Genomic DNA, 12,162 nt, shown 5'->3' on the forward strand with positions numbered 1-12,162 from the left:
AAAAAAAAAAAAAAAAAAAGGAGAGAGATGAGCAAAACATTCTTTCTTATTTTCAGGTATAAAAATAGAGCCTTTTGGCTGGGTGCAGTGGCTCATACCTGTAATCCCATCACTTTGGGAGGCCAAGGTGGGTGGATCACTTGAGGTCAGAAGCTCAAGACCAGCCTGGCCAACATGGGGAAACCCCGTCTCTACTAAAAATACAAAAATTATTAGCTGGGCATGGTGGCACTTGCCTGTAATCCCAGCTACCTGGGAGGCTAAGGCATGAGAATCACTTGAACCCAGGAGGCAGAGGTTGCAGTGAGCCAAGATCATGCCAGTGCACTCCAGCCTGGGTGACAAAGCGAAACTCCATCTCAAAAAACAAAAAAAAGAAAAAAGAAAAAAAAAGAAAAGAGAGCCTTTTATTTCTAACTTGTATTTTCTCTTACAACAGCCAGGTCTCTGGATATGTTGAACTCTTGGACATCTTAATTTTAGTAGATACTGGATTCAGGCATCTAAGGAGTGGCACTGGACACACTGTATTCACTTGAAAGAATGTTTATGGGGAAAAAAGCAGAAGAGAAAAAGGTGCTATAAAAAATCCATGGGTCCACATAAATAAAGCAACTTCTTAGAGACCTATGAAGACAGTTGGATTCTTACACAAAAATAGTGGGAGACTACAACACGCCACAGACACTAGTAAACAAATTACTGAAGCAGAAAAATTAACAGCGATATCAGGACCTAAACTCAACACTTGACCAAATAGTAGTAAACATCTACAGAACTCTCCATCTAAAAACCACATAATATACAATGTTTTCACCACCACAGGGCACATACTCTAAAATTGACCACAAAATCAGAAATAAAACAATCCTCAGCAAATTCAAAAATTTCAAAATGGTATCAGCAACATACTCAGTCAGACCACAGCTTGATAAAAATATAATTCAATACAAAGAAAACCACTTGAAACAAGACAACTACATGCAAATTAACCTGAACATGAATGACTTTTGGGTAAATAATACAATTAAGGCAAAAATCAAATGCTTTAAAATAAATGAGAACAAACACACAACATACCAGAATCACTGCAACACAACTAAGGCAGTATTAAGAGGGAAATTTATAGCATTAAATGCTCACATCAAAAAGCTAGAAATATCTCAACTTAATAACCTGACATCCTAAATAAAAGAATGAGAGAAGTGAGAGCAACCCCTAAGCCAGCACAAAACAACAAATAACTAAAATCATATCTGAAGTATATTTAGATGATGTAAAAAACTACAAAGAAGATTAAAAAATTAGAAGTAAATGTTTTGAAAAAACTCAGTAAGATAAACCACTAGCTAGATTAATGAAGAAAAAAGAGAAGATCAAAAAAAAAACACACACACACAATGTGTAATGACAAATGGGCATTACCAGTGACCCAACAAAAATACAAACGAGGATGGAAGTCTACAATTAGCACCTCTATGCACAGTAACTAAAAAATCTAGACAAAATGAATAAATTCCTGGACAAATACCTCCTCCCTAGACTGAACAAAAAAGAAATTGAACCCCTGAATAAACCAATAAAAAGCTCCAAAATCAAATTAATAATAAGTAGCCTACCAACCAAAAAAAGCCCAGGACCAGATGGACTTACAGCTGAATTCTACCAGATGTGCAAATAAGAGCTGGTATTATTTTTACTAAAACTATTCCAAATAATTGAGAAACGACTTCTCCCCAAGTTATTATACAAGAACAGCATCATTCTGATACCAAAACCTGGCAGAGACAAAACAAACAAACAAAAAACTTCAGGCCAATATTTTTAAAATATTAACAAAAAATCATCAACAAAATACTGAAAAACCAAATCCAGCAGCACATCAAAAAGTTAATCCACTATAATCAAGTAGGATTTATCCCTGGGACACAAGGTTGGTTCAACATATACAAATCAATAAATGTCATTCATTACATAAACAGAACTAAAGACAAAAACCACAAAATTAACTCAATAGATGCAGAAAAATCTTTCCGTAAAATTTAACATCCTTCATGTTATAACCCTCAACAAACTAGGCATTTAAGGCACATACTTCAAAAGAGTTATCTATAACAAATTCACAGCCAATATACTGAATAGACAGAAGTTGCAAACATTTTTTTCTTGAAAACTGGCACAAGACAAGGGTGCCTTCTCTCACCACTCCTATTCAACATGGAATTTTGAAGTCCTGGCTGAGCAAGCAGGCAAGACGAACAATAAAAGCACCCAAAAAGAAAGAGAGGAACTCAAACTATCCCCATTTGCAGATGACATGACTTTACATCTAAAAAAAACCTATAGTCCCAGCAGAAAAGTTTTGTAAACTGACAACTTCAGCAAAGTTTCAGATTACAAAATAAACATACAGAAATTAGTAGCATCTCTGTACATCAACAACATCCAAACCAAAGGCCAAATTAATAATACAATCTCAGCCGGGCACGGTGGCTCACTCCTGCAATCCCAGCACTTTGGGAGGCGGAGAGGGGCGGATCACCTGAGATCGGGAGTACAAGACAAGCCTGGCCAACATGGGGAAACCTCGTCTCTACTAAAAATACAAAAATTAGCCAGGTGTGGTGGTACATGCCTGTAATTCCAGCTACTCAGGAGGCTGAGGCAGGAGAACTGCTTGAACCCAGGAGGCAGAGGTTGCAGTGAGCCAGAATCATACCACTGCACTCCAGCCTGGGCAACAGAGTGAGACTCCGTCTCAAAAAAAAAAAAATCCCATTTACAGTTGCCACAAAAAAGAATAAAATATCTAGAAATACAGCTAACAAGGGAGATGAAAGATCTCTAGGACAAGAATTACAAAACACTTCTTAAAGAAGTCAGAGATGGCCAGACGCAGTGGCTCACGCCTGTAATCCCAGCATTTTGGGAGGCGGAGGTGGTCAGATCACCTGAGGTCAGGAGTTCGAGACCAGCCTGACCAACATGGAGAAACCCCATCTCTGTCTAAAAATACAAAATTAGCCCAGGGTGGTGGTGCATGCCTGTAATCCCAGCTACTCGTGAGTCTGAGGCAGGAGAATCCCTTGAACCCCGGAGGCAGAGGTTGCGGTGAACCAAGATCGTGCCATTGCACTCCAGCCTGGGCAACAAGAGCAAAACTGTCTTGGGGGAAAAAAAGTCAGAGATGATGCAAACAAATGGATAATCATTTTGTGCTCATTGATAGAAAAGTCGGTATTAATATGGTCATACTGCCAAAAGAAATTTACAGATGTTATTTCCATGAAACTATCAAAAATATTCTTAACAGAACTAAATAAATACATACATACATACATACATACATATGGAACCAAAAAAGAGCTCCAATAGTCAAGGCACTTTTCTAAGCAAAACAAACAAAGCTGGAGGCACTACATTACTCAACTTTAAACCACACTACAAAGCTACAGTAACCAAAGCAGCATGGTACTGGAACAAAAACAGACTCAGACAAATGCAACAGAATAGAGACCCAAAAAATAATGCCATGCACTTACAACCGTCTGATCTTCAACAAAGCTGACAAAGAGAAATACGGGAATAATTTCCTATTTAATTTTAACTATTATTTAAAATTTTATATTTAAATTTAAATATTTAAATAATCCTACTAAAAATAATGCCACACACTTACAACCATATGATCTTCAACAAAACTGACAAAGAGAAATATGGGAATAATTTTCTATTTAATAAATGGTGTAGTAATAACTAGTTAGCACTATATACAAGGCTAGCCCTGGACCCCTTCCTTACAACATATACAAAAATTAACAAGATGAATTAAAGATTTAAGTGTAAAACTTAGAATTATAAAAAACTCTGGAAGATAACCTAGGAAATATCATTCCAGACATAGGAACCAGAAAATTTTATAATGAAGATAACAAAAGCAATTGCAACAAATTGACAAATGGGATCTAACTGAACTAAAGAGTTTCTTCATAGAAAACTATTAACAGAGTAAAGACAACCTACAGAACAAGAGAAAATATTTGCAAACTATGCTTTTGACAAAGGTCTAATATCCAGAATCCATAATGAACTTAAATAAGTTTACAAGAAAAAAAAAACAACCTCATTAAAAAGTAGGTGGCCAGGCACGGCCACCTACTTGCTCACACGTGTAATCCCAGCACTTTGGGATGCCGAGGCAGGTAGATCATCTGAGATCAGGAGTTTGAAACCAGTCTGGCCAACATGGTGAAATCCTGTCTCTACTAAAAATACTAACTTAGCCAGGTGTAGTGGCAGGTACCTGTAACCCCAGCTACTCAGGAGGCTGAGGCAGGAGAATCACTTGAACCAGGGAGGCGGAGGTTGTGGTAAGCCAAGATTGTGTCACTGCACTCCAGCCTGGGCAACAACAGTGAGACTCCATCTCCCAAAAAAAAAAAAAAATTAATAAAAACAAAATACGGCTGGGTGCAGTGGCTCATGCCTGTAATCCCAGCACTTTGGGAGGCCTAGGCGGGCAGATCATGAGGTCAAGAAATCGAGACCATCCTGGCCAACATGGTGAAACCCTGTCTTTAGTAAAAATACAATTCGCTGGGTGTGGTAGTGGGTGCCAGTAATCCCAACTACTAGGGAGGCTGAGTCAGGAGACTCGCTTGAACCTAGGAGGCGGAGGTTGCAGTGAGCCAACATCTGCACCACTGCACTCTAGCCTGGGGACAAAGCCAGACTCCGTCTCAAAAACAAAAAAACAAAAACAAAAAAGGTACATAAACATCATGGAACACTGTGTGGCCATAAAAAGATACCAAGATCATTTCTTTTGCAGCAACATGGATGGAGCTAGAGACCATTACCCTTAGAAAACTAATGCATGTTATTATTTATAAAGAAGAGCTGGCTAGGAGCAGTGGCTCATGCCTATAATCCCAGCACTTTGGGAGGCCAAGGCAGCTGAACCACGAGGTCAGGAGTTTCAGACCAGCCTGGCCAACATGGTGAAATCCTATCTCTACTAAAAAATACAAAAATTAGCCAGGTATGGTGGTGGGTGCCTGTAATCCTAGCTACTTGGGAGGCTGAGACAGGAGAATCGCTTGAACCTGGGAGACGGAGGTTGCAGTTAGCTGAGATGGAGCCATTGCACTCCAGCCTGGGCAACAAGAACAAAACTCTGTCTCAGAAAAATAAATTTAAAAAAATAAGAGCTAAATAATAAGAACACATGGACACAAAGAGAGGAACAACAAAAACTGAGACTCAGTTGAGGGTGGAGAGTAGGAGGACAAAGAGAATCAGAAAAAAATACTTGTTTGGTGCCATGCTTAGCATCTCAGTGACAAAATAATCTGCACACCAAACCTTCATGACATAATTTTACCTATATAACAAATCTGCAGATGTACCCATTAACCAAAAATAAAAGTTAAAAGTAAAAAATCTATGGATGGAGGAGAGTGCAATGTAGGTGGAAGGACTGGTTTATACTGCAGATAGTGGCTTAGGTGAGACTATACTCTGTCTTATTTTTGTGCCCATGAAGGCAGATGAGATTACAAACAGTTGGTCAAAACCCTAGGATGGTAGAGAAAACAGATTACTGCTGCAGATTCAGAGTCTGGGCGTGGGGATATTCTAGGAGATGTAGTCATTTTTTGGGTTTTTGGCAAGAAGCACTAGGATCAAAAATGCTGTTGTGAATTTTCTGAGGGTGGTGCCTAGTACTGGGAGGGGTTTGGGCACGTCAATGCCTAGGGGCTGTGTTTGTGAGTAGGTGGAAATCTTGTGGTGGCAGCTGTGGGAAAGTGGGGTTTGTTATCACAGCTCTTGTCCTCTAAGTTTTCAGTCCTCGCTCACCCTTGGAGGAGACCTGAAATCACAGGACAATGAGCAGTGTGAGAGTTTGTGTACAGGAGAGCAGAGCCTCCCATTCCCAGGCACCCAGAGTTCCATTCCAGGCCAGGCCTCTGTGATATCTTTTTTCCGGCACCAAATCTGTAGAGTTTACTGAACACCAAGCAATTCTCCAACACGCACTGTCTAACATTTGAATTCTGACAATACCCAGAGTCAGCACAGACCCTGATTCAGAGCACAGTCCACAACATTGTCTTTACTGCAGATTCCAGTCACAAACTTCATGGGCTGATCTATGCTTCTGAGCCACTGTTTAATAACTGAGGACTCCCAGAACTTTCCTCAAGTTCAGTAATATAATAGAGCTATTCACAGAACTCAGTGAAACACTGTAGTTATCTTTACCAGTTTATTATAAAAAATACAACTCAGAAAAAGTCAAATGGAAGAAATACATAGGACCAGGAAAAAAGGTGGGCAAAGATGAAGCACATAGATAATCCTGATAAAGAACTATGATTAATAAAACTCTCCATCTTTTGTGTTCTCCAGAAACAGTTTTTAAAAAGAAACACCCTCTTATTATGACTTAGGTGGTGCTCTCTTTTCTCACCTGTCATATAGCCAGACATAGACTCTGCACATTTCCTTCCTTTTCTTATTAAAAAATCAGCTAAATTTGTCTTCAGTGGTCAAAATAAAATACTTCTTAATCAAACTTAAGTTTTTCTTTTCCCACAGCTCCTAAACTGAGCTACACTCAGTCTGAGCCAACAAACAACCCCATTATATGTTCATCCTAAGAACATGCTAACTTCAGGGTAAAACATTTTCTGATCTAAAACCTGATTTTTTCACCCTCTATTTGCCATTCTTCTGCTATTTTCTTTCTAATCTTGTTTTCTCCCCTCTGTGAAAAAAAGCGCTTGTCTGCCTGAACTTTGCAATAATAGTTGGTACTTCCTCCTGTTGCAATACTCCTTTGGAATTAAATTTTTTTACATAAATCTAATTTTGTTTCATTTTATAAAATTTAGAAACTGCCTCAAAACAATGATAACTTTATCTTCAGTAAGACCTTCCCAGTCCTTTTTCATTTTAATCTTAACTGCACCAGTCTGTGCATCCCCAGCTTCCCAGGGCTCTCAAGCTTCTCTCAGGATAAAGCCTTCTTCCATGGCTGAGGTGAGCAGGCTGAGATATTTGCAGAAAAGGCTCCCCAGAAAGAACTGGGCCTTTAATAACCTCCTTTTGCAGGCTCAATATTAGCTTTAGATGGGTTCAAGCTTTAATTTTCATATCTGAGTTATTCACTTGGTGTCTGAAACTAAGTGTTTGAAAAATCCAGCAAAATTACTGAAACACAGTGTTGGCATATAAAAAGAAAATTTCAAGATGCTTTCATTTCATACCTCTATAAGAAAACCAAAAGTGTCTATACCTTTCAAACAATAAAAGTATTATTTTATTATTTATTTTAAAAGTCATATAGTAGGCCGGGCACAGTGGCTCACACTTGTAATCCCAGCACTTTGGGAGGCCAAGGCCAGTGGGTCACCTGAAGTCAGGAGTTCGAGACTAGCCTGGCCAACATGGTGAAACCCCATCTCTACTACAAATACAAAAATTAGCCAGGCATGGTGATGCGCACCTGTAATCCCAGCTACTCGGGAGGCTGAGGCAGAAGAATCACTTGAATCTGGGAGACGGAAGGTTGCAGTGAGCTGAGATCATGGCACTGCACTCCAGCCTGGGTGACAGAGCGAGACTCCGTCTCAGAAAAAAAGAAAGTTATGTAGTAAACAATTCGTCATATGAGAACACTTCTAGGAGGTACCAAATTTCATCTCATAACACTTAGCATTAAATTCAGAAATCAAGATCATAGGATACAGAACTGATATTCACTGTCACAAATTTATGGTGCAAAAAGAGGAACTATGTTTTCATGAATCTATGTAACTCACCAATTATCTACTACATTTTCTTGTGGAAGTGTATTTAATTTTTACAGCCAAAAAAGAAGAGGGATTATCTCACTCTGTCACCCAGGCTGCAGTGCAGTGGTGCGATCTCAGCTCCCTGCAACCTCCACCTCCCAGGTTCAAGCGATTCTCCTGCCTCAGCCTCCCAAGTAGCTGGGACTACAGGCGTGCACCACCATGCCTGGCTAATTTTTGTATTTTTAGTAGAGATGAGGTTTCACCATATTGGCCAGGCTGGTCCCGAACTCATGACCTCATGATCCACATACCTCAGCCTTTCAAAATGCTGGGATAACAGGTGTAAGCCACCGCACCTGGCCCTTATTCTTTTCCTTAGTAGGATTCTAACAGGTAAGCCTTGGAATTCTGTTTGAAATCACCCAGCCATAAACACAATCGACAAATTTTCTAAACTCACTATGGGAAAGAAAAAGGTAAATAAAAACTTTTAACAAATAGAATATAAAATTAGATTTTTTTTCTTGAAACCCAACTCTTATATGCTCTTTGCACATACTTTCTTACCTTTGAAATGCTACTAATAAAATGCAATTTACATTTAAAAAACTAAAGTCACCGGCTGCACGTGGTGGCTCATGCCTGTAATCCCAGCACTTCGGGAGGCAGAGGCAGGCGGATCACGAGGTCAGGAGATCGAGACCATCCTGGCTAACACAGTGAAACCCCGTCTCTACTAAAAATACAAAAAAATCAGCCGGCAGTGGTGGCAGGCACCTGTAGTCCCAGCTACTGGGGAGTCTGAGGCAGGAGAATGAACCCGGGAGGCAGAGCTTGCAGTGAGCCGAGATCATGCCACTGCACTCCAGCCTGGGCGACAAAGTGAGACTCCATCTCAAAAAAAAAAGTAAAAATAACTGCACAAATCTTTTCAAGGTGACAAACGTAGGGAGTGGCAATGCTGATTAGAAAACAGATGTGTCATCCCCACACAGTGGCTCATGCCTGTGATCCCAGCATCTTGGGAGGCCGAGAGGGGTGGATCACCTGAAGTGGGGAGTTCGAGGCAAGCCTGGCCAACATGGGAACACTCTGTTTATACTAAAAACACAAAATTAGCTGGGCATGGTGGTGCATGCCTGTAATCCCAGCTACCTGGGAGGCAGAGGTTGCAGTGAGCCGAGATGGTGCCACTAAACTCCAGCCTAGGCAACAAGAGCAAAACCCCATCTCAAAAAAAAAAAACCAGATGTGTCTAACTCATGTGTCAAGTCAGGTCACCAATCACTTGATTCTCCCACCCCATCCTGCTCACTTAAGTGCTCAGTGACCACCCTCTCACTGCACTATGCCTCAGTGACTGCCCCAAGTGCATTTTACTTTGCAAGTTTTTGCATCCTTTCACTGAGGTCACTTTTTTTTTATCTTTTGAAATGCTATTTTTTCTTTCACAAATCTTAGACAATCCAGGGGACAGAAATTATCTCTGTGTTTTTCCCTCAATACCAGTATCTGATTGGCTGTCATCAGCAATGTGTCTCCAAGAAATGGAAGCTGGGTTGAGTAAAGGCAATCTTAATGTCTCAAGGGTTATTTTTTCTTTTTTGAGATGGAGTTTCGCTCTTGGTGCCCATGCTTGAGTCCAATGGCGCGATCTCGGCTCACTGCAACCTCCACCTCCCAGGTACAAGCGATTCTCCTGGCTCAGCCTCCCAAGTAGCTCGGATTACAGGCATGCACCACCAGGCACAGTTAATTTTTTGTATTTAATAGAGACGGGGTTTCACCATGTTAGTCAGGCTGGTCGTGAACTCCTGACCTTAGGTGATCCACTGCCTCAGACTCCCAAAGTGCTGGAATTACAGGCATGCATCACCGTGCAGGCAAGGGTTAGTTTTTCAAAGGAAGAGCGCAGGGGAGAGCCCTATCAGTCCAAGGGCATCCATCTGTTCCAATGAGAGGCTACACTCCATACCTCAGGCTATTTTATGAAAGAAAACAACCCAGCAGATTATATTCACTAGACACTCAAGCAGATATAACCATGGTAGGTATATTGGTTTATTCACAGAAACTACTGAAGTCCAGGACTAGAAAAAACTGAAGGTGGCTGAGGCCACATCACCCATAACATTTCCAAAGGGAAATCTTGACCCAAAAATATTCTGATACTATCTCTATACCTAGAGAAGATTTTAAAAAATGAGGCGAAAAGATTTTTTACAATACAGTGTCAGGGGATTGTTCTTTTTCTTCTCATAAAAAATACTTTCAAACAGAAAATGATTTTTTTAGTGCCAATGTCAAAAAATGGTTAGTTAAAATACAGTATCTAAAGTGTAAAATAAAAGGCAAATAGTTGATAATGTGAATTAGAAAGGGGAAGCTGGCATTTGAGAATGTGAGAAGAAACTGGAAATTTAGTATTTTACTACAAGTCATAGTCTGGAGGAATGGGATGTGAGATCCAGCTTTAGAGAACTGAGGAAAAATGCAGGGGAAAATCAGTCCCCTGTGCAGTGTTAAAATAACTAAGTAGCAGGTAATGAAACTGAGGTTACTCTAGTCTTTGGGTTCCTACTTTTTAAAAACTCTAACTCAAATGCTTTATTTTGTAAATTACTGGACTGATGGAAACAAAATTTAGGCTTAATCAATCATAAACTGCCAATTAACCTCTGATTACATAACCAGGAAATGTCCACCTTAATCGTACAAATCAAGTAACCATGAACTGTACCTAACCAATTATTTAATTTGGTTTCCTTCATCATGTACCTTTAAAAGTCTTTCCTTCAAGTTGCTCTCATAAATCACAAGCTACAAACCACAGCTGAGTGCTCCACAATTTTTGATTCAAACTTTGATTAAATTCTACAATATTTTTGTGGTGACCCTCATTATTTATTTATTTATTTTATTTATTTACTTATTTTTTGAGACAGAGTTTCATTCTTATTGCCCAGGCTGGAGTGCAATAGCGCCATCTCGGCTCACTGCAAACGCCACCTCCCGGGTTCAAGCGATTTTACTGCCTCAGCCTTCCGAGTATCTGGGATTACAGGCATGCGCCACCACGCCAGGCTAATTTTGGATTTTTAGTAGAAACGGGGTTTCACCATGTTGGTCAAGCTGGTCTTGAATTCCTGACCTCAGGTGATCCACCTGCCTCGGGTCTCTCAAAGTGCTGGGATTACTGACCTGAGCCACCGCGCCCGGCCCTCCCATAAAATTTTAATAGGAGAAAATAGGAACTGGGAACCCCACGGACGAAAACTGTTCCCATTAATGAACCCACACCCTGAGTCAGGATTCTCCCGTGACGCCCGTCCCGTGATCCCTGCACAATCTGAGAGAGATGCGGCGCTGCGGGTACAGAGCTGCCAGACAGGGCTACAGGCCAGGGCACAGTCACTACGCAGAGAACAGACGGGACGCCCCGGGGCCTGGCTGTCAGCGCGCCGCCATCTTATGGCTGCAGGGGACTGAGGCCGAGCTGGGGAAGAACTCCGGGTGCAGATTGTGGAGCTGACTGCCCGGAGGCCTGAGTCCCGCTATAGCCACTTCCCACCGGTTCCAACCAGCCCCTTACCCCTCTGGGGGTGTCGCACCCGGAACTCTCACCATTTCTAGGCTTCCAGGGGGTCCTGGAGTCTTAGCTGTGGATCTCCCAGTTTCTGCAGGTCACAGGCCCACTGACGCTGGACCTCTAGGAGCAGAGGACACAGAGCAGTGAAGGTGAGACCTGGAGCTCCGGCTGCAAGGAGAGACAAAGGCGCCGCCAAATCCCGGAAGCCATCTTGTGTGCTCCAGCTGCGTGCCTGATTGGACGGTTCCCAGCCCAGCGTGCCTGATTGGACAACGTTTAAGGTCCTGACCCTTCAGGCCCTGAGTGACAGAAGATGTGATCAGACACTGGGCTGAATGCAGAGTGACAGCCTACGCTGCAGCCTTTTCAGCCAGGGCTTCCTCTTTTAGCTGAGCCAGGCCCATCCCAGAGGGTATTTGTATTTAACCTTGTGTATAAGGTCATATACACTTGTAAATGATATATGGCTACTCACAAATAAAAATAATATAATAATTATTATTTTAGAATTTCAGATTTTATGACCTTCCTGGCTTCTGGTCCTTTGAGTAGGCAGCCTGAGAATTTTAAAAAGAAGCAATCCTCAAATAAAATGTGAGCCACATGTGAATTTTAAATTTTCTAGTAGTCAAATTTTAAAAAGAAAAAAACAAATGGAATTGATTGTAACAATCTAATTAATCCAATATATCCAAAGTGTTATTTTAATATGGGAGGAATATGAAATTATTAATGAAACACACACATCTATATATACACACACACACACCA

The 12,162-nt window shown here is 41.0% G+C and overlaps 1 protein-coding gene across 2 annotated transcripts in view; it reads right to left on the bottom strand.

Moving 5' to 3' along the window:
• The window catches only part of ZNF675 (zinc finger protein 675), a 36,258-nt gene extending 24,628 nt beyond the window's left edge, over window positions 1-11,630 (bottom strand). For both annotated transcript variants that reach the window (XM_011953513.1, XM_011953512.1), the window contains exon 1: window positions 11,427-11,630. In XM_011953513.1, the coding sequence (XP_011808903.1) occupies window positions 11,427-11,429 (3 nt within the window). In that variant the 5' untranslated portion in view covers window positions 11,430-11,630. The remainder of the gene's footprint in view (window positions 1-11,426) is intronic.
• Window positions 11,631-12,162: the final 532 nt, after the last annotated feature.

The sequence above is a fragment of the Colobus angolensis genome, unplaced genomic scaffold (genome assembly GCF_000951035.1).
Source record: "Colobus angolensis palliatus isolate OR3802 unplaced genomic scaffold, Cang.pa_1.0 Scaffold365, whole genome shotgun sequence".
In the NCBI taxonomy this organism is placed as follows: Eukaryota; Metazoa; Chordata; class Mammalia; order Primates; family Cercopithecidae; genus Colobus; species Colobus angolensis.